The sequence below is a fragment of the Kogia breviceps genome, chromosome 6, assembly GCF_026419965.1.
Source record: "Kogia breviceps isolate mKogBre1 chromosome 6, mKogBre1 haplotype 1, whole genome shotgun sequence".
In the NCBI taxonomy this organism is placed as follows: domain Eukaryota; kingdom Metazoa; phylum Chordata; class Mammalia; order Artiodactyla; family Physeteridae; genus Kogia; species Kogia breviceps.
In genome coordinates, this window is record NC_081315.1 from 40,290,752 (window position 1) to 40,315,388 (window position 24,637).

At 36.7% G+C, this 24,637-nt stretch overlaps 1 protein-coding gene across 12 annotated transcripts in view; it reads right to left on the minus strand.

Moving 5' to 3' along the window:
• ADGRL3 (adhesion G protein-coupled receptor L3) overlaps positions 1 to 24,637 on the minus strand; it is an 861,986-nt gene that overhangs the window by 252,670 nt on the left and 584,679 nt on the right. For all 12 annotated transcript variants that reach the window (XM_067035741.1, XM_067035740.1, XM_067035734.1 and 9 more), the window contains one exon: positions 21,435 to 21,515. In XM_067035741.1, coding sequence (XP_066891842.1) covers positions 21,435 to 21,515 — 81 coding nt within the window. The remainder of the gene's footprint in view (positions 1 to 21,434; positions 21,516 to 24,637) is intronic.

Sequence of the window (24,637 nt, forward strand, 5' to 3'; positions counted from 1 at the left end):
CCAGAAACGGGCGCGAGCCGCAGCTGTCGGCGCGGACACCAGAGACAGGTGTGGGACGATAGGGTTGCTGCTGCCGCCACCAAGAGGCCTGTGTGCGAGCACAGGTCACTCTCCACACCTCCCCTCCCGGGAGCCTGAGCAGCCTGCCTCTGCCGGAGTCCCGGGATCCTGGGACTGCTTCCCGGGGAGAACGCGCGGCGTGCCTCGGGCCGGTGCAGCGTCACGCCGGCCTCTGACGTCGCAGGCTCGCCCCGCATCCGTGCCCCTCCCTCCCGCCGGCCTGAGTGAGCCAGAGCCCCCGAATCAGCTGCTCCTTTAACCCCGTCCTGTCTGAGCAAAGAGCAGACGCCCTCGGACGACCTACACGCAGAGGCGGGGCCAAGTCCAAAGCTGAACCCCAGCAGCTGTGCGAACAAAGAGGAGAGGGGCAGGTGTCTCCCAGCAGCCTCAGAAGCAGCGGATTAAAGCTCCACAATCAACTTGAAGTGCCCTGCATCTGTGGAAAACCTGAATACACAGTGAAATATCCCAAGTTGAGAAGGTCGACTTTGGGAGCAAGATATATTACTATTTTCCCCTTTTTTTCTTTTTGTGAGTGTGTATGTGTGTGCTGCTGTGTGAGATTTTGTCTGTATAGCTTTGCTTTCACCATTTGTCCTAGGGTTCTGACTGACCCGTTTTTTTTAAAAATTTTTCTCCTTAATAATTTTTTATTTTAATAACTATATTTTATCCTACTTCATTTTGTCTTCTTCCTTTCTTTCTTCCCTCCTTCCTCCCTTCCTTCCTTCCTTTCTCCCTTCCTTCCTCCCTTCTTTCCTCCCTTCCTTCCTTCCTCCCTTTCTTCCTCTCTTCCATCCTCCCTTCCTTCCTTCCTTCCTTCCTTTCTTTCCTTTCTATTTTTTCTCCCTTTTATTTTGAGCTGTGTGGATTAAAGGCTCTTAGTGCTCCAACCAGGCATCAGGGCTGTGTCTCTGAGGTGGGAAAACCAACCTTAGGACACAGGTCCACAAGAGACCTCCCAGCTACACGCAATATCAAATGGCGAAAATCTCCCAGAGATCTCCATCTCAACACCAAGACCCAGCTTCAATGACCAGCAACCTACAGTGCTGGACACCCTATGCACAACAAATAGCAAGACACGACTACAGCCCCAGCCATTAGCAGAGAGGCTGCCTAAAATCATAATAAGGCTACCAACATCCCCAAACACACCACCAGATGTGGACCTGCCCACCAGAAAGACAAGATCCAACCTCATCCACCAGAACATACTCACTAGTCCCACCAACCAGGAAACCTACTCAACCCACTGAACAAACCTTAGCCACTGGGGACAGTCACCAAAAACAACGGGAACTACGAACCTGCAGCCTGGAAAAAGGAGACCCCAAACACAGTAAGCAAAATGAAAAGACAGAAAAACACACAGCAGATGAAGGAGCAAGGTAAAAACCCACCAGACCTAACAAATGAAGAGGAAATAGGCAGTCTACCTGGAAAGGAATTCAGAATAATGATAGTAAAGATGATCCAATATCTTGGAAATAGAATAAACAAATTGCAAGAAACATTTAACAAGGACCTAGAAGAAAGAAAGAGGAAGCAAGCAATGATGAGAAACACAATAAATGAAATTAAAAATACTCTAGATGGGATCAATAGCAGAATAACTGAGGCAGAAGAACGGATAAGTGACCTGGAAGATAAAATAGTGGAAATCATGACTCCAGAGCAGAATAAAGAAAAAAGAATGAAAAGAACTGAGGACAGTCTCAGAGACCTCTGGGACAACATTAAACACACCAACATTCGAATCATAGGGGTCCCAGAAGAAGAAGAGAAAAAGAAAGGGACTGAGAAAATATTTGAAGAGATTATAGTTGAAAACTTCCCTAATATAGGAAAGGAAATAGTCAATCAAGTCCAGGAAGCACAGAGAGTCCCATACAGGATAAATCCAAGGAGAAACATGCCAAGACAGATATTAATCAAACTATCAAAAATTAAATACAATGAAAACATATTAAAAGCAGCAAGGGAAAAACAACAAATAACACACAAGGGAATCCACATAAGGTTAACATCTGATCTTTCAGCAGAAACTCTGCAAGCCAGAAAGGAGTGGCAGGACATATTTAAAGTGATGAAGGAAAAAAACCTACAACCATGAGTACTCTACCCAGATCTCATTCCGATTTGATGGAGAAATTAAAACCTTTACAGACAAGCAAAAGCTGAGAGAGTTCAGCACCACCAAACCAGCTCTACAACAAATGCTAAAGGAACTTCTCTAGGCAAGAAACACAAGAGAAGGAAAACACCTACAAGAACAAACCCAAAACAATTAAGTAAATGGTAATAGAAACATACATATCGATAATTACCGTACATTTAAATAGATTAAATGCTCCCACCAAAAGACACAGACTGGCTGAATGGATACAAAAACGAGACCCATATATATACTGTCTACAAGAGACCCACTTCAGACCTAGAGACACATACAGACTGAAAGTGAGGGGATGGAAAAAGATATTCCACCGAAATGGAAATCAGAAGAAAGCTGGAGTAGCAATTCTCATATCAGACAAAATAGACTTTAAAATAAAAACCATTACAAGACACAAAGAAGGACACCACATAATGATCAAGCGATCGATCCATGAAGAAGATATAACAGTTGTAAATATTTATGCACCCAACATAGGAGCACCTCAATACATAAGGCAAATACTAACAGCCATAAGAGGGGAAATCGACAGTAACACAATCATAGTAGGGGACTTTAACACCCCACTCTCACCAATGGACAGATCATCCAAAATGAAAATAAATAAGGAAACACAAGCTTTAAATGATACATTACACAAGATGGATTTACTTGATATTTATAGGACATTCCATCCAAAAACAACAGAATACACATTTTTCTCAAGTGCTCATGGAACATTCTCCAGGATAGGTCATATCTTGGGTCACAAATCTAGCCTTGGCAAATTTAAGAAAATTGAAATTGTATCAAGTATCTTTTCTGACCACAACGCTATGAGACTAGATATCAATTACAGGAAAAGATCTGTAAAAAATACAAACACATGGAGGCTAAACAATACACTACTTAATAACGAAGTGATCACTGAAGAAATCAAAGAGGACATCAAAAAATACTTAGAAACAAATGACAATGGAGACATGGCAACCCAAAACCTATGGGATGCAGCAAAAGCAGTTCTAAGAGGGAAGATTATAGCGATAGAATCCTACCTTAAGAAACAGGAAACGTCTCGAATAAACAACCTAACTTTGCACCTAAAGCAATTAGAGAAAGAAGAACAAAAAAAAAAACACCCAAATTTAGCGGAACAAAAGAAATCATAAAGATCAGATCAGAAATAAATGAAAAAGAAATGAAGGAAACGATAGCAAAGATCAATAAAACTAAAAGCTGGTTCTTTGAGAAGATAAACAAAATTGATAAACCATTAGCCAGACTCATCAAGAAAAAAAGGGAGAAGACTCAAATCTATAGAATTAGAAATGAAAAAGGAGACGTAATAAGTGACACTGCAGAAATAGAAAAGATTATTAGAGATTACTACAAGCAACTGTATGCCAATAAAATGGAGAACCTGGAAGAAATGGACAAATTCTTAGAAATACACAACCTGCCAAGACTGGACCAGGAAGAAATAGAAAATATGAACAGACCAATCACAAGCACTGAAATTGAAACTGTGATTCAAAATCTTCCAACAAACAAAAGCCCAGGACCAGATGGCTTCACAGGCAAATTCTATCAAACATTTAGAGAAGAGCTAACACCTATCCTTCTCAAGCTCCTCCAAAAGATAGCAGAGGAAGGAACACTCACAAACTCATTCTATGAGGCCACCATCACCCTGGTACCAAAACCAGACAAAGACGTCACAAAGAAAGAAAACTACAGGCCAATAGCACTGATGAACATAGATGCAACAATCCTCAAGAAAATACTAGGATACAGAATCCAACAGCACATTAAAAGGATCATACACCATGATCAAGTGGGGTTTATCCCAGGAATGCAAGGCTTCTTCAATATATGCAAATCAACCAATGTGATACACCATATCAACAAACTGAAGGGGAAAAACCATATGATCATCCCAATAGATGCAGAGAAAGCTTTTGACAAAATTCAACACCCATTTATGATAAAAACCCTCCAGAAAGTAGGCATAGAGGGAACTTTCCTCAACATAATAAAGGCCATATATGACAAACCCACAGCCAGCATCATTCTCAATGGTGAAAAACTGAAACCATTTCCACTAAGATCAGGAACAGGACAAGGTTGCCCACTCTCACCACTCTTATTCAACATAGTTTTGGAAGTTCTAGCCACAGCAATCAGAGAAGAAAAAGAAATAAAAGCAATCCAAATCAGAAAAGTAGAAGTAAAGCGGTCACTGTTTGCAGATGACATGATACTATACATACAGAATCCTAAGGATGCTACGAGAAAACTAATATAGCTAATCAATGAATTTGGAAAAGTAGCAGGATACAAAATTAATGCACAGAAATCTCTGGCATTCTTATACACTAATGATGAAAAATCTGAGAGTGAAATTAAGAAAACACTCCCATTTACCATTGCAACAAAAAGAATAAAATATCTAGGAATAAACCTACCTAAGGAGACAAAAGGCCTGTATGCAGAAAATTATAAGACACTGATGAAAGAATATTAAAGATGATACACATAGATGGAGAAATATACCATGTTCTTGGATTGGAAGAATCAACATTGTGAAAATGACTCTACTATCCAAAGCAATCTACAGATTCTATGCAATCTCTATCAAACTACCACTGGCAATTTTTACAGAACTAGAACAAAAAATTTCACAATTTGTATGCAAACACAAAAGACCCCGAATAGGCAAAGCGATCTTGAGAACGAAAAATGGAGCTGGAGGAATCAGGCTCCCTGACTTCAGACTATACTACAAGGCTGCAGTAATCAAGACAGTATGGTACTGGCACAAAAACAGAAATATAGATCAATGGAACAGGATAGAAAGCCCAGAGATAAACCCACACATATATGGTCACCTTATCTTTGATAAAGGAGGGAAGAATATACAGTGGAGAAAAGATAGACTCTTCAATAAGTGGTGCTGGGAAAACTGGACAGCTACATGTAAAAGTATGAAATTAGAACACTCCCTAACACCATACACAAAAATAAACTCAAAATGGGTTAAAGACCTACATGTAAGGCCAGACACTATCAAACTCTTAGAGGAAAACATAGGCAGAACACTCTATGACATAAATCACAGCAAGATCCTTTTCGACCCACCTCCTAGAGAAATGGAAATAAAAACAAAAATAAAGAAATGGGACTTAATGAAACTTAAAAGCTTTTGCACAGCAAAGGATACAATAAACAAGATCAAAAGACAACCCTCAGAATGGGAGAAAATATTTGCAAATGAAGCAACTGACAAAGGATTAATATCCAAAATGTATAAGCAACTCATGCAGCTCAATAACAAAAAAACACACAACCAAATCCTAAAATGGGCAGAAGAACTAAATAGACATTTCTCCAAAGAAGAGATACAGATTGCCAACAAACACATGAAAGAATGCTCAACATCACTAATCATTAGAGAAATGCAAATCAAAACTACAATGAGATATCATCTCACACCGGTCAGAATGGCCATCATCAAAAACTCTAGAAACAATAAATGCTGGAGAGGGTGTGGAGAAAAGGGAACACTCTTGCACTGTTGGTGGGAATGTAAATTGATACAGCCACTATGGAGAACAGTATGGAGATTCCTTAAAAAACTATCTAACACTGTCTATTCTAAATCATAGAATACAAAAAGAAAGAAAGAAAAAACTCTAGTGGATTTTATACAAGAAACAATGCACTTAAATTGTTTCCACTTGGCTTTTACAACTATATGACTCCAAGGTTTCACTTATTTGCATCGCAAATATTATTCAATAGTACAGACAATAGTGAGTTTACATAGTTTGATAGGAACCTAGTTATATAATATTTTTTCTCAGAGAACATAGAATTTTGAAGCTTTAATGTAATGAGTAGTTTTTCTAGTTTAGAAAATGAACAAAGATTAAGCCACAGCCTATTTGAAACATAAAAAGGGAATAAAATAAGTAAAAAGTGTGAATTCTCAAAAATTTATGTCATTTTTCTTTAGGCTAGGTATTCTTCAATCAATTTATGCAAATAAATCTAATTATTGTTCCCAAATTCCCATCAGTTTAATGGATCTGATTTAATAATGGTTCTAATTATACCCAAGAGGGAAAGGGAGCTGCTTACATTTTGGAATTATTCCATTTCTTGTTGACTGAAAGCAATTTACATTTTGCTGCTCTATAGCCTAAAATAGATGCTGTATCTTAAAGTTTTCTGTTAAATTCCATAAACATTTATCAAATGATTAGTGTTCAAGGTAACAATTGTAAATATTAGTTACAGTCTTTTAATTGTGATTGTACACACCTTGAAAAAATTATAATTAGATCACAGGCTTCCTCCATGTTGCTATTACAAATTACTGTTATGCTTTTTTCTACCATGTGCTACTTCATTAAAATTTTAAAAAAATATTTTCACTTTTATTAACATTTTTTCTTTTCTTGTTAAACATTTAAAATATTTGTTCATATATATTCTTGAATTTGCTTTGTGCATTAGCAGTTAAGCCCAATTTCAATATGTATGAGGACTAAAGTTACTAATACGGATTTTACAGATTGTAATTATAGCTGGAAACAAAAAGGCAAAGTATCCACCTTTGCACATTTTTTAAAAAATGTAGTATGAGCCAAGTGCCCTTGCAAGAATTATGCTAGTTATTTTACATGAAATTTCATATTTTTCCTACCACTTATACACCATGATATATGTGTCTATTCTCTATTCAGTCTTGGCATAACCAGCAAAAATAAAATCAGTCTGAGGATACAAATTCAAATAAATGCATTTTTTCTTTTAATTTCCAGATGGTAATGTTTCATTTTGCACACTAAAACAACTGAAGATCCTGCCTGAAGACACAGCAGGAAATAAACATGGCTCTACATAAACATGATGGTTAGAAAGGTGAGAAAAACAATGATTCTGGACCAGTCAAGTGATTATAAAGCCAGGTTTTCCAATATGGTTCCAGATTATGTAAATTTTTGATACAGCAGACCCAATGAAACTGTGAGAAAAATACATATAAGACGATGGGGAAAGGAAAGTAAATGAACAGAGGTCCCTGCCAAGTATCAGTCTGGTGGTTTAGAATAGGCACTGAGGTCTAGTCAGCTGTCTAATGCTTGGACTGGGTGAGGGCTCTCTTATGTAAAGCTTACTATGAAGGTTTTGGAATTTTTTGCCAGCCAACTTAAGCCTTGATGCCAACTTCCCCTTGATTCTGGTTACACTTGCCCAAGGGTTCTGATCTGTAAAAGACAGCAGTCTTAATCAGTTCATTTGGGGAGCTTGCATCCCTGAAGAGTCTCAGCCAGAATCACTCCAAGTCACCTTAGCATGAGTTTTCATCAAATAAACCTTAACAACATTATTTGGGTTGGTTGTTAAAGGATCATCTTCTACAACCTGGGTCCCTTTATGAGCTTTCCAGACATTTGAGTCATTGGAATAGTCTATGGACTAATATGTCTATTGACCATTGCTGTCTACAGAAAATAGAAATAAAAGGCAGCTATGTCCATGCCAATTAGAAATCTGTCAGTGTAGTGTGGTCTTGCAATTGTATTCATTCACACTAGCTGAGCTTTTTGTTTCTTTAGGATATTAGAATTAAATATCCCCCACCCAGCATATTCCTCTTATTCATCCTTGATGACATTTTTCAGTTATGTGAGACATCCCTTCCAAAATGCATGGTTTAAGTTTATAACTCTAATGAAGAAGTTCATGATCTTCTGCCACCTGGTTTCCTGTGTGAGTGCTGCCACTCATCACACTGAAAGCTAGAACTGGGTAGAAGACAAGCCGGTCAATAATATACAGGTGGAACCTTCTTTTCGGCAGCTCTGGCCTTTCAAACAGCCAAAGGCAATTGTAATATGGTGTTGGTACTAATGTAGATTCATCCTCATACCATCCAATTTTATTATCAGTTTGTTAATATTTTCCTGTCTGTACCATTCATTTTCTTTCTAAGCTGGAAGGTCCAATAGTTGCATCGATTGTTTAATAGTCTTTGAGATTTCTTTTCCCATGTAGTGGATCCTACCATCGCCCCACTCCTAAGGTCCTTATTAGACAGCAGTTGAGACAGCTCTGAAAGAACTTTTTCATAGATAGTAATTTCAGTCTGGAGTCTTCATAAGAACTGAAGCTCTCTCTAATAGAGATCGTGAAAATAGACATGGTGAAGTTCTGGCTGTGTTTTACTTAAGTCCAAAGAAAAGGGCCTGAGGGTTCTAAAGATGCCTGTAGGAACATTAATTCTGAAAAACTACAAAGTGCTAGTTTCCTGGCTCTCTTATTTCCCTCAGCTTTTCTCTCACAAACCTAAGATTCTCTTTTTACTGTCTGTCTTGTACATACCTTTTGGCAGTGCCACAGTTGATTATGGTCCAGTGGAATTATTATTATGACAAAAAATACACAGATGAAATTTACTCTCAATGAACATTTAGATGTACAGTAAAGTATTGCTAACTATATGCACATTGTTGTATCTTTGCAGATTTCTAGGGAAACTTGTTTTTTCCTAAGAGCATTATCACTTCTTTACCAAAATCAAAGTTCATAAGTAAAGGAAACTAAAGAATTGTACTATTGTTTTAAATAGATATGTGCATTAACACATGGAATTTTATGTCACATGTGATTCATATTTATCTTCTCAAATTTCATAAATATAAGCCAAACATCTTATATTTTGAAATCCCAAAAGGATATCAAATTAATTCTATGTGTTTAAAAAAGGGGCTGGTATCGGAAGAAGGAAATTTACAGTAAAAGTGACATGAATGGACCATTCATTTGTATGGCCACTAATTCTGTAGGGCAGCTGATCATAAATTAAATGTCTGACATTCAGTAATAGATGATTATATCTGACATAATGAAGCTATAATGGAAGGTGTTCACACACTGCTTGACTATTAAGTGCCCATTTATTGTCCCTGCACCAGGTGTGATAGTGATAGGTTATACAAATCATCCAGAAGAAATGTCAAAATTGGCTCCTTTGCTGATAAAGCAACACACATGTTTATTAATACAGCAGCTTGTCTTAGAACTGGTCTATCTGCTCATTCAAGACAAATCTTCTTCCTATAAATATTTGAATGTTAAGAGCATGACCACTCGTCATGGTTTTAGAGTAATAGGAATGGAAAGAGAAGAGGAGAAAAAGGAAAATAGCTGGAGCTTAAATAAAATATTATCCTCTTTCTTTTACCTTAGATACGTTTAACAGAAGGGGTGGGGAGGTGGCTTTTAATGTGTCATTTGCCTTAGATTACTGCTGCCTGAATGTAGGCCATCAGAAATGGTCCAGGTTCCAGCAGCTGCTGGTGCCAGGTGGGGGATGGCAAATTTCACAAATGTTTTCAAATTACACATTTCAGTAAGGTGCAAAATGAAGTACTCCATTAAGAAATTCTCCAGAGCATTAATCCATATGCATTTAAACTTATCAGAAAATATTTTAGCTGGATAGATTTTATAAAGAACAATAAAACCACATTTTTTTTTGGGGGGGGTGGTTAAAAATTCTGAAGATTTGCTTCTGAAAACCCATGCTTCTATAAGATAGCAACATCATGTTTTTATATAACAGGGAAAACAGAAGCAAAATTTGAATGTTCATACCCCCCATTTCTTAACTTTAAGAAATCAGAAGTACAAGGCTAAGACATTTTCCATCTGGTATTCCAGGTTTTATGTGCTTGCAGTGCAGCCTGTACATTCTATGTTCCATCTTCAAGAATGGTTTTGTCTAACAAAAAAACAAGTATGCCCTGAGGTGCCCCTCTCAAATGAACACACGCATTTGAAATGAAGAAGTACGATTGTTCAAAAGAGTGAAACAAAGGAAAGGCATGGACCATTTGGTGACCAGAGGTGGTTTTCACTCTGTAGCCTTGCCTTCATTTATTCATTCATTAAAACCTAAATAAAGTCTGGCAGGCATGCCTTTCAGGTTCCAGGAAAGAGCTTTATCAGACTCAGTATCACATAAATCCACTAGTCTTAGTCTACTAAATAAATTACATCTCAGGATAACTAACCACCTGGTGACCAAAGGGCCAATTCAATTACTTCTAAAAGGCTAAAGGTCTCAGACACCCCTGAAATTATTTTTCATATCTCCCATAGACTGAAAGGAAATGAGTTCCAATCATATTTCATGTTACATGTATTTTCAAAAAATAAATAATGGGTGATCTTTAGTTTGAACATGGATTTCCCTTGTCTTCCAGGATGGTATAAATATTTACCCAAATTATCCAAATTAGAAATCAAGAAATTATTTATTTTTTCCTCTCCAGTATATCCAACCAATCACCACGTCCTCTTATGCTTTAATTGCATATATGAATGTCTGTGAGTCCATCACGTCTTTTGTATTCCCATTGCTACTGTCTTCAAATTTGTACTCCTAAGAATCCTTAAATAACTTACTAATTTTCTTTATTCCTAATCCATCCGAAACAGAGTAGTCAACATTTCTATGCAAAATAGTGGTATTAATGCCTTCTATACCCAAATTCCTTTGTGGTTTCTATAGGATACATTGAATTGCTAGGTTTAGTATACAAAGATCTGCTATAATCTCAGCTACAAACCCTTTTGCCAGCTTCTTTTTTCCCATTTCACATCATACCAATTGTAGACAATGAAGCCTTTCCCAGTTTCAGAGGCAATGCAGACCAAACTGACCAATAGGTTAACAGGCTAGCAGTCACCCAGCCAAGTGACTGAGACTATTGTTGCTTTTACAGGGTCAATATTCAGTGTACCCAGCCTGGGCTCAGCAAATGCAGTCAGTGTTTTCATGGGTTATCCGCTAGCACTTAATGCCCTTCTTCCCTCCAGGGACTGTAATCCCCAGGCATTTGTTGGAATCCAGGGATGTGTTCCCTCAGGTCCTACTTCTAAAGGGCTCAGCACTTAGTCCCACAGACAGTTTCCAGATTTTTCTGCTACTTCTGGATCAGAGAAGTCTCACATTACCCAAAGGCCAGTAATGTGGAAAATAGAGTGAAAAGAAGGAAAGAAAATCTTCAAAAAATTTAAGTGGCACAAGGCAATTCTCTAAATGAAATTTAAATAAAGGCCACACCAGTATGATTGGATTTACCTCTTTCTATGCCATTTTCCAACCTATAGCTAGAGTCATCTTTTTAAAGTCAAAATCAGATTATGCAGTATTCTGTGTAAAAATTCCTCAGGGATCCTCACAGATCTTAAAATAAAAGCCAAACTCCTTTCATGGCCTACAAGGCTGACAAAGATTCTCTGCTGGATCAAACTTTAGACTCCTGAACCTTCTTCTAAGTCTATCTGTGCACTTCCTTGTACAATACAGTTTTAGCAAGGACCCTGCTAAGTCAGTTTAGTCAGAACTCCCACCCTCAATATCTGATCACCTTCCATATCTGATCAGGTTCTCATCCTCCACCATCCTCTGGCTGAAGACAGGCCAGGGTGGTGTCCTATCACCCTGGCCTGTCTTCAGCAAGAATCCTATTAAGGTGGTTCCAGAATCCCCCTCACCTGTGATGTTTCCTCTCAGTAATTTTTCATCCAGTGACCGCCCCCCCACCACCCTGTTCCTTGGCTATAAGTTCCCACTTGTTTGTGCTGTATTTGGAGTTGATGTCCCTTCTATCCCAGGGTCTTTATTCCTCTACTGAATGGCTCTGGGGGAGAAAAACCAAAACTTTTTTTATCCCTTTACTGTCCAGCTCTGGCTTTTCCTTGAAAAGGCCCTTCATTATCTGAGTCATGCCTAAATACTCTGCCTGTATCCCCAGTCCCCCCTCTCATTATGTTCCAGAAATTATCATGTCTACTTATTTGTTCATTTTTCTGTTCATTTATTGTTTCTCTAGCTGTCTAGAGTGTATGTTTCATGAGAACTGAAGTCTTGGCAGACTTATAAACTGCACAGTTCCATCAATGCCTGGCACATGTGAGGCCCTAATCAGTATCTGCTTAGTGAACAAATGGATTAATATACCATGACTTTTCTATTTCAGGGCCTTTGATTACACTATCCTTCAACTTTAATCACGGCTAACTCACTTTCATTCTTCACAGTTCAGCTCGATAGTCAACCTAGAATGGTTTTGGTTGACCATCCACCTTATATATCTCCTTTGTAGCTCTAACTATAACCTATGCATAACCTTGCTTGTTTAATCTGTATTTGATCTATTGTTTACCTCCTCCACTGCTAGGTAAGGTCCAGCTCTTCTCTCCTGTACATCACTGTATTTGCCTGTCCCCTGTAGAGTGCTTGGCACATAGAAGGCATTCACTATAGTAGAGTCATATCAAAATTAATTTGACTTAAATTCAACTATATTCACTCAAAAAGGATTTGAGGGAAGATTCCATTTGCCATTTTACTCAAGGAGTGCAAGGTCCAGAGTAACTAGAGAAGCAGAGACATGTTCCCTCGGCTCCATGTCTCTCCACAGCACTAATCACACAAGGAACTCCATTCCCAAGAGAGATCTGAGGTATTTTTTATTCACATTTTCTGATATTGAGGAATAACTCACTGTTGGATAAACCATATTTTATAGACAATTTTGAGCATTTTTCAAGGTGGGTTTTATGTTTTGTTTTTTTGGTCTTACCCCCTAACTTCAAAATCTAACCCATGCATAAGATGCAGCTGCATAGAACACTGAACAATGAATGGAAGTTAGTCTTTCAGGAGAGCACAAAGAAAAGATGATGTATAGCTTTATTGTCTGATACATGTTTGAGATTTTAAATGTATAGACATTCAGGACTTCCCTGGTAGCACAGCAGTTAAGAATCCGCCTGCCAATGCAGGGGACAAAGGTTCGAACCCTGGTCTGGGAAGATCCCAAATGCCACAAAGCAACTAAGCCCGTGTGCTACAAATACTGAGCCGGTGTGCCACAACTACTGAGGCCCGCATGCCTAGAGACGGTGCTCAGCAACAAGAGAAGCCACTGCAATGAGAAGCACGCATACCGCAGCGAAGGGCAGCACCCGCTCGCCGCAACTAGAGAAAGTCTGCCTGCAGCAATGAAAACCCAACGCAGCCAAAAATAAATAAATAAATAATTTTTTAAAATAAAATAAATGTATAGACATTCACAGGAAAAATATGGTTATTTTTAATATGAAACTGTATCATAATTAAGCCAATAGGATTTAAGGAGGATAAGAACACTCAGACTCAGGCTTCCCTGGTGGCGCAGTGGTTGAGAGTCCGCCTGCCGATGTAGGGGACACAGGTTCGTGCCCCGGTCCGGGAACGTCCCACATGCCGCGGAGCGGCTGCGCCCGTGAGCCATGGCCGCTGAGCCTGCGCTTCTGGGGCCTGTGCTCCGCAAGGGGAGAGACCACAACAATGAAAGGCCCGCGTACCGCAAAAAACAAAACAAAACACATTCAGACTCCCTTGAGGACTTATTTCCTTGATCTATATGAGCTATAATGAGTTTAAGATTAGAGCAATAAAGTATTGCTGCTAAATTATATTAAACAATATTTGTATAGCATTCTATAGGATATGAAGCACTTTCACATATAGTATCATATTTTGTATTTGATACTTTAAAAATCTTGGGAGAGAGATTGTTGCTGTGGCTATTGGGTTTGTCCAAGATCATATACTTAGCAAATTAAGTTATCAGGATGAAATCTGAGGATTAGAGTTGAAGCTGCATACTTCCATGTTTTTCCACCCAGGGGACTCTGATACTAAACTTAACAGGACTATCTGCTCCAGTTAGGGAAATTGTTTTTTGCTGAATTCTTAAGAACTGGAAATAATTGCTGGACCCAGAGCTATAACTAACAAAGAGGAAAGTGTTTCTTAGCATTGGGGGAGCCAAATGTCTCTTACTGTGAAGGCAATGCTGTTTGGGGTGTTATGTGATGAATAATACCCAAAGTAATGTTTCCCATACTGAAAAATATGCCTTTTAGAACTAAGAGATCAAGATCCTCACCCTCCTCATTTCTCATGATACATTGGTTGTATCTGTAATAGTCTCAATCCCTACCATCCAGATATAAAAGATGAATCTGGAGAAAAGAGATCTTATCTAATCTCAGGCAATTGACTCTAAAAGTAAAATATATTTTACATTTTAAGGATTTACCATACATTTAATCTTTATCATATCTATCTTCTAAACCTATTGTCAAGTAAGAATTGTTATATTAAAGAAGATACTCCTGAATAGTGTGTGTGTGTGTGTGTGTGTGTGTGTGTGTGTGTATGCATGTGTTGTGTGGGTACAGCAAAAAATTGGAACCTTTTAGCTGTGAGTATTCAGCAGGTAGGGATGCAGGTGACTGCTATATTTGGAAGTCAAGCCGACCCCTTCTTCACCCCATCCCAGGCTCTAGTGGTGGCAGTTAATACAACTATCGGCCTGCTGTCTGCTCCTGGTATTCAATCAATTATTTTGAGTATACAGGTAAAAAATTATTTTCTGGTGACTACATAAATAACCATTTTGGGGAGAGAATATTGAAAAACACAGTATTAGATACCTCTTTTGAGGGAAACAGTGAGACATTTTACGAAAAGAGTAAAAAGTAACAGAGTGGCAATAGAACAAAGATATTCTATTTTATAGAAAAAGACAACAGACACAAAAAATTTGTCACTGGGTAGTAAATAGTACATAAGTGTTCAAACTACTTATATTGTGTTCTAGAGATGAATAATGGAAATGGTGAGAATTTTTCAAAAAAATACTCTACTATGGATGGTCAGATATCTCATTGCTTGCTGACAATATGTTTCATTACTAAATACTTGCTATTGTATGTAGTTTTAGAAATTAAGTCACAGTTCCTTTTGTATAAATGAAAAACTGCCATACCAGATTTTACAGATGCCTAGGTTTGAATACTGGCTCCAACACTTAATACTTGTGTGACCTTTATGAAGTTAAAGAAAAATTTCTGTCTCAGTTTTTTCATTCACAAAGATGCAATAATAATACTACCTGATTCATGGTATTCGGGAAATCAGTGAAATAATAATCCATGTCAAGTGCTTAGAATAGAGCTTGGCACAAAGGTTAAGTATAAATATTAAGTATTCATACCATGTCAACTCAAAAAGGTGGTATCTATTGTGGTATTCTGAGGAATAGTATGTTCGGCTCTCTTTGGGAATTGGGAGAGGGGATCATATGGATAATTTTTAGTTTGAACATCGGACTTAAGGTTAATTTGCATAATCAATGTTAGCTCTTATTATTATTGTTATTATTATTATTATTGACTAGTAATACCTCACCGTAAAGTTGTGACATTCAGAAAATGCTAAATATTTTCTCCCTCAACAAGATAAAGCAGTTCTACTCTCATTGAACTGAATGAGACAAATCAAAATAAGACAAAGAGAAGTAAGTACTGGAACCTGTGGTAGCAGTCTTCGGAGAGCTGGGCCATTGAGCAACCTGAGGAGGGGGCACAGAAAGCCGGGAGTGGTTGGGAGGTGTGGGGAGTTGTGAAGTTCAGAGAACCGAACTCTGGTCATAGCTTCTTAGAGATATCTTAATCCCAGAGACTTTCCCTTGCCTTGAACAACAGCTCCAATGGAGGAATCGTCATATTCAAATCAAGGATCATTATCACCAGATTCGCCAGTAGGCACACTGAACCTGAAGGAGAATGTTCAGATCACAACAGTATCAAGCTTCTGCTTAATACCCTTCAAATACTAGGACTATCACTCCATCAGCCAATGGGAAAGAGAATTCAAACAAGCTCCCTTCTCCTCATTCAGGCTCACTGAGAGAATGCCAAGACAATTTGACTAGGAACCCAATGTGATAAACTACTAGATCACACTACTCTCTGGAATAATTATTCTCAACACATGAATTATTTTCCACAAGGGGCCTGCAGGAGTGTGCTAAATTATTTCAAATGATAAATGTTGGCTTTTCAACAATAACTTATATTTGTAAAGTATGTTATAATTTATAAAACCCTCCTACTTATTCCTAACAATATTGAATAAAAAGTACATTTTACCATCAAGTTTAGAATTTAACTTCAATTAAATTCAACCCAAATTCAAGTATTACTTCATAGTATGATAGTACTATGCTTGATACTAGAAAGAGAATGATGATGACCAAGAAGTCTGAATGAAAACAGTGATAGGATCCTTGTAAGACTAAGCGAGGCAATATGTATAAAATATTTTTTCCTGTGTCTGACACAAGATACATACTTAATGAATGGGAGTGGTGTTTACCATTAATAATAACACGCTACACTCTCTGCCTCTATCTTGTAGGTGTTCACAGTGTACTTAAATACAGCAAAAAAACGCTTGGCATTTGCAAGTGTAGGAAAAGGGTGTTTACTTAACATGGTCAAAGTACTCTGTTATTTGCAAGTTTAATTTTTATTCCCTTGGGTTAAGGGTGAATAAAGCTAGGAAATTATGTTCTACTATGTAATATCTGCTAACCAGGAAAGTTGAAAAACACCATTACAGCACTTTAAAGGACAAGCCTGGAGACTCCTCAATAAGAATGCCAGATGTCTTGTTCCTATTTTATTTTAATCAACATCAAATGCTTTTATATTTCACTAAATAATATCTTTTGTTAATGTCTCAAGTTTGTGATGCTGAATCTTTGGCTATAGCCTATTTTTAATATATATGCACCAGGCAGGACCATCTGTTTATTCTGAACTTAAAAAAATATCGTCAGTGTGTGGATGTGCTGAATGTAATTTAGTTTGCACATGAAACTTAATGTCTGGCATTATTCTAGTTCATTGATTATCTGCCAATGGAACCATGTTTATATTACTCATTTTATTATAGAAAAAAAAAGTTTTAAAAAAATAGACACAGTTTTCCAAATGTGCCCAAATATTTTAGGTTTTTTCAGAGTATAAATTGTAACTGTCAACAATTAGCAACTGTATAAATTAGTGTTTAGTATTAGACTTCTGATCAAACATAAAATCCTACCTAAAGGAAGACTATACACATTACCATACAGAATAAATACAGTACTGTTTTCACCAGCTTTATTACTAGTGGTTTACCATAATAGACGGCAGAATGTATCTGGTAACTGGCAAATTTTTATGTAGCAAAATATTCAAAATACCATCCTTAGTAATAAAATGGAGGACATTTTTCAGAAGTTAATGTCTTTTCTTGGTTATTGACAGGAACTTATCTGAACTGAATTGCTAGTGATGTGAAGAATTCATGGGTAGGGTTCTATCATTAACTGCTAAGGCTGTCAACAAATTGTATAGAAAAACAAACCAAAAATAAAACAGTTTCAACTGAAGAGTGTGCCTCAACTGGTATATTTGAGTCTCAATATTCACCTCTGCTTAGGATTCTAATTCAGCTTCCAAAATAAATTCCCACCCAAACACCTTCGTTGAGTGCTTCTATCTGTAATACAGACATGATTTGGGGGTAGAGTATTTTGTGAGTAGTTAGGAAGCAAACTAAAGGTTACGGACAGAGGGATCCTTGGTGAGGGCACATGTCCTTCAGAACTGCAACTTCTAATGAGCCCTGCTAAGAATTCCATTGCGCTGATTTACAAATCTGCTACAAAATTAACAAGGTAGACTTTCATTTCACTTATAACACACAAAATTGGGAAATATGTCTGAAAAGCATAGAGAACTTATTTGCATACAGAAATATATAATAATCCCATTAAACTAAGTACAAAATTGTAACAAACTTGTTTTAATAATGAAAGGTTTAAAAATAATAGTGCTTCTAGATGAAACTATTTTTTTTTTAAGTCCTGATTAATGAGACGTATGGGAAGAAAAATTACTATAATGGTGAATGCTGACTCGGAATCTTATTTTTATTAAGTAGTTTATAGTGAGGACTGTGACTGTTTTTTCTATTTATAGTGGCAGCTCTGGTTAATTACCTTGTAATGTATTGTGACATTAATGCACTAGTAAACTATTGGAATTTACACTCCTATTCAGTAATGAAATCTATAAGTTGAAGAATGCATATAAAGTTATCACAGTCATAAATTATGTGACCAAATGCCACGTATGATCACATTAAACAACAGAATCTCTCAAATTTACTCATAGGGGGTAGGTGCCACTGAATTTATATACTTCAGCTATTTTGAAATATAGATTTCAACATTTTATTCAAGGTTATTTGGTAACTTGTTACTACCTTTTCCATATGGTTACTAAGAGCATGTTGGTCACAATTAAAATACACAATACCAAAAAAGAAATACATTTTGACAAACAAATGCATCAATTTCATAAAATATTTTTTCCCTAAAAAGTGAGTGCAAAAGTGAAAGAAATCAAGAGAATAGAAAGGAGGTAGTATGGTGACATGTGGATTAAAACCAAAATGATTCATAAGCTACATATAGAACTTAAGGGGATGAAAAAGAAATGAAAACGTAACATATACTTTTTGAAAAATAATTATAATTATTTTTAAAAATAGAGCTTTAAAAAAAATTCCAAAGTTACCAATAATTAGTTCACTATCTCAAATATTCAAAGCACAATCACTGTTAAAAAAAAAAGGTACCAAGTAATCCAAAATATCTGAGATAAGAACAGAATAAAATGGCAAAGTGTCCGAAACAATCTGATATGTAATTGTATGTTAGATAATTCATACCTTCTGACATCAAGGTGACTACCAAACATGTGAATAAGTTTCCTCCCCTGAAAATCCAACCAGCCTGCTAACTGCTAAACATCCAGCCTCAGTCAAGTCAGCACATATGCGATTCAACCAACTCTGAGAACTAAAAAAATGTTTCCTGTTTTAAGCCACTAACTTTTGGAGTAGATTATTACACTGTCACACCCATGACTTTATAGTATTCTTCCCAAATCATACTGGGATCATGTCTGAAGAACTGAATTATATTAAAGTCACCAACTTGCATAAATAGGTCTCCATCTTTGGTGGGAACAACATTCTACTAAGAATTAACATATCTAAAACAAGGCATCCATTTTAAATTCATCTCTTCCTCATGATGAGAAATTATGTCATAAGCATCCAAGTAGTTAATCAATATAGAAACCTTAGAGGCATTTCTGCTCTTTTCCCTGTAACAGTTCAACCAATGCCATGTCTCTTCAAAACACTTCTCGGGGGCTTCCCTGGTGGCGCAGTGGTTGAGAGTCCGCCTGCCGATGCGGGGGACACGGGTTCGTGCCCCGGTCCAGGAAGATCACACGTGCCGTGGAGCAGCTGGGCCCGTGAGCCACGGCCGCTGGGCCTGCGCGTCCGGAGCCTGTGCTCCACAACGGGAGAGGCCACAACAGTGAGAGGCCCGTGTACCAAAAAGCAAAACAAAACAAAACCAAAACACTTCTCGGACCCTACCATTGCCACCAACACACTCCTAATTTCCCAACAATCTTTTACCTGGATTACTGAAATGGCCTCCCCCTGTCAATCTTTCATCATCTACACTGATTTAAGAGATACTTTTCTCATATCAAGAACTGATTCTGTTATGATGTAACACCCCACTAACTTAGGAAAATTTTTTAAAAAGTTAAAAATATTTGATGAATTTTTTCCAGGATAAAGTACAAACTCCTTGGCATGAGACACAAAATCTTTCACAATCTCCCTCATTACATCTTCTCAGTCTCTTCCTCTAAAACTGCTCCCATTTTACTGTGCACTCAAGCACATTTCTTTAAAAATATCACAACTTTCACATATACATTTTTTGGTTCATTCTGTTTCCTCTTTGTAAGGTTCTCTTATTGTCACTGATCAGTTTTCTTCTTGAAAAATGAGGCTACATCCTTCACAATTTAGGTTGTCACCTTCACTTTCAGTCACTTAGAAATCATTGTAGGAGTTCCTATTATGCGCCAAGCACAGACCAGTGGCTGGAGGAGAAATAAGAATTATGACACTCTTTGCCCTCAAAGATCTTACAGAAGAGAAAGGGGACATTCAAGCTGAAAAATAAAATGTAGTGTTTTAGGAATAATAACTGAGGCAAGCACAGGGGATATTTGGAGGACAGAGGCATGTACTTAGCTCCTGCCTAGTACATGGGAAGGCTTAACAGAGGAACTGAAGGGAAAGCAGAGCATTGCAACACTGGTAGAAACTTACTGGGTGGAAAAGAAAAGGTAAGAGACTCCTGGCAGAGGAAATAGCATGTATAGAAAACATGCTCATAAAAGTCAGATCTAATGACTTTTATTGTATACTACTGAAAGTATAAGAAAATATACCATGCCACTGGGACAAAGTGAGGAGGGTGGAGGGAGGGGCAGAAGGGAGGAGATATGCAGATATGTGTATTCGTATAGCTGATTCACTCTGTTATACAGCAGAAACTAACACACCATTGTAAAGCAATTATACTCCAATAAAGATGTTAAAAAAATAAAAATAAAAATAAGGAAAAGAAAAAAAAAGAAAATATACCATATTACTTTAAACTGAAAATTAACCTTAGGATATTTGGTATTTATAAAATTAAAAGTTTGTCTATTATTACATTAGTTTGAACATTATAAAGCATTTAAAAATCATTAATTTTTAAAAGTAGAAAGATGAATTCTGTATTTAGATTATGAGATAAATGCTACTTTTAACTTCTACTTTGTATGATTAGTTATTTTTAAAAATCTTTAAACAGATGGCATCAATTTAGATACATAATTTTATTTATATACTTTAAAACTAAATTATCACATTAATAATAAAATGACTTTTAAAAGGAATAATAAAATATAAGATCACTTTGCAAGGAAATAAATCTGTCAATATGACTTTAGATTAAGACATCTTAATTTATTTACAAATAAAAAAGGATAGTAGAAGAAGAAATTTCCAATAAAAAAAAGTAACGGTTATCTGGTAATCTCTAAATCTAGGTTGGTTTTCAACTAGTCTTCTACTATGGATCCTCATTTCTTATTTGGTTTACAAACATTTCTCAAAACAATATTTCACATCCTATTATAAATAAGACTTACTCTTTCTGTTATTTTGTTCCTTACACACCATTTTCCTCCTGTTTTTTAAATAGGCACTGCATTGTAAGATACATATTCACAGTTATGTTTAATTTAATTAATTGTCTTCAACAAAGAATGAATAAATTTCTTTTTCTTTAAACTAAAAAAAAAAAAAAAGAATACAACTCACCTCTAACAGGGGGTCTTTCTAGTTCAGAGTCAAGGTGAATTGGTGGAGAGATGTATGGTACCTGTCCATGATGTGCCTGTCCTGTGGACCCAAAAATAAATGTTAGGATATTATAATTATGTCTTCTTAAATTTTTTTTGGTTTTATGATGTCATACATCTCTCTTCACACTGAATTACTAACCATTATAGAGTGCAGACAGATCTATCCAAACACAGAATCATTATGTGTCATCCAAACATCAAGCAATTAAATCAGTCCTTCTTAAGCCATCTACTTTTGTTGTTGTTGTTAAATCACAAGTTTATTGTTGAGTGACACTTTAAAAAATACAATAAAAGTGATTGACAGGAAAAATGAAATGCAAAAACTAAAATCAAAGACATAAAATACAAGTCCCCATTTTTGATTGTTAAACAGATATTAAGTACTCTATCAATTTGCTTTAAGTGTTTCTAAACATTTACTCTTAATTTTTGCATTTATTTCACTGCAGATCAGTAATAAATGGTCTGCAGACTGGAATTTTTGTCAGATAACACTTTGAATAGCACTTATTTAGATAACTTTACAACCCTAGTTAATTTATATCTTATTTTTATGATTACTTTTAAACTTTTTACTTATTATTTGAGTAGAAAACTACTCCTACTTGCTTATTGTATTTGATGAAAAAATAATAACTAACCACAATATTAAAAAGCAGGTAGATGGATTCATTCTCTGTTTCTGGTAAAGCATTCTGCTAATTCACATGCATATCTGTAATACATTTTCTGTCTCATGAGTTAAAGTTGATTTGAAGGGCTAGACGCTGACTGAAAAAAATTGCTAGCTTAAAAACAAAAGAGTTTTCTAATGCTCAAAGCAGCTATAGCTTGTACACTGATAATCCAGTAAGCAATTAGGATTTTAAGGCAAGAAAGCATAATTACAGAGTTCAATTTCTAAAGCTACTTTACATAAAGAAGGTTTGGGTAAAAGTACAGAATCCACCACTTTCTTTCTAAAATGGGAATATGCAGTTATATTTTATACATTTACTTAGCAATCTACAGGGTTGTTAATCTCTTTTCCTAAACAAGGAAAGTTAATGATACTTAGATTATGATAACAGTTAGAGTAACCTTTCTGTTTCAAGTAATATTCAACTTGTAATAAACTCTGCTGATTTCTCTTATGAGGCACATTTCAAATAATTAATATGGCTCCCTGTTGATAGTAGCTGCTATTGCTCCCAGCATTTTTCTAGCTAACAGCAGACACAGTGGAGAGGCTGTAATATACAGAGCTCCTCATAATGGTAACTAAGAATATTATGCTTTCACTGGTCATGTTTCAGTGGAATACTAAAAGCACTATTACAAAAGAAGCGACAGAGATTGTGCATTGCTAGCAGTCCATGTGTAATATAGCTTATTAAAAACTTCAGATTATCTTAATTATAAAAACACCTGATGCTTACCTCTGTTGCATACTTGGTTGCAAAAACATTTTTATTTTTAAGGTCTTGTGTCATTACAAATGGATTGGTTTGAAACTTTATTGATCATGTAAATGAAAATAAGAATCTTTCACTTTATATTGGTTCAAAATAACATCAGCATATAAAATAGTGTTGATGTCATCTCAAACCAAGGAACATGGCTTTTACTACATATAATAATAACCACTATGCATTCATACATACATCATCTCCTTTTATGCAACCAATATCACTATAAGGATTTACAGGTAGGTAATACATTAGTACACACACATTTTAAAATCAAAGATACAAGCAGAGGAGATTAAGTAACTAACATGCAGATAGTAAACAGCAAGGCCAGTCATATTTTGACTTCAAATTTCAAGTGTTTTCATCTATATCATAATATTTTTCTCAAAGACGGTATATTAAACCTGAAAATAATGCATATAGATTTGAGTGATTAAACTCTGACAAGTCACTGCTTTCGGGACTGTTACCTCTACATTTATAATGAAGTAAACAGTCCCTTTAAATGCCACATTTGCCTTTGTTCTTGGGATAAGCATGTAACCTCAACAGTACTCAACATAGGCACTTCAAGCAGCACAAGTTCACAATGTGTATATCCCTAAGGGAAAATGGGGATATCAAAGAGCCAGTGAAATAGAATGGGGATTATTGATGGTCAAATTCTGAACCTGGTTTGCCATAATTTCCATTCCCTCTCCAAGGAGAAATCTAGCAAACTGCAGGATGCAGTATGGCAGGGAAAGTCACAGTGGTAGGCATTGACTGGGACTCTAAGCCTTAGAGAAAGGTGAGAAATGCAGTAATGGATTCCAATCTGGTAAGTGAAATTTCTGATCTGCAGAATAAAAACTAGAAATTATGGAGGTTGTTGTTGATTGATTAAATTAATCAAATTCTTAAAAAGATTCCTGCCACACTTTAGATCAGTGGTATTCATACATTTATCTCCACAAAAACACATAAAAGGTAAAAAAAAACCCCACATTCTAGTAGGCAATACTTCTAACTAAGGATAATTAACCAATAGATAAGAAATCTAAGGCAACAATTCTCAGGGTAGTAATCTATCACCATCAGGAAGGGCATATGGAAACATGGGGAGATGCTGTGCATAGTTTGAAAAAAAATTCATTGTCTCTCAAAGTCCCACCCCCCTCATAAAGAATTACTAAAAAAAGGAATTTGGCCAAGATGGGGGAGTAGGAAGACCTTGAGCTCACCTCCTCCCATAGGCACTCCAAAATCACAACTATTTCCAGAGCAACTATGGATGACAAAGACTGGAAACCAGCAGAAAAGATCTTCTACAACTAAAGATATAAAGAAGGAACCACAATGAGACGGGTAGGAGTAGGTGGAATCACCATATAGTCAAGAGCCATACCCTTGGATGGGTGACCCACAATGGGGAGGACAATTACAATTGCAGAGGTTCTCTACAAAGAGTGAGAGGTCTGAGCCTCACATTAAGCTCCCCAGCCGGGGGATCTTGTACCAGGAAGACAAATCCCCAGAACATTTAGTTTTGAAGGCCAGTGGGGCTTAGTGTCCAGAGAGCCAGAAGGCTGTGGGAAATAGAGACTCCATTCTTAAAGGACATACACAAAATCTCACATGCTCCAGGACCCAAGGCAGAAGCAGTAAGTTGAAAGAAGCCTGGGTCAGACCCACCAGTTGATCTTGGAGAGCCTCAAGAAGAGGC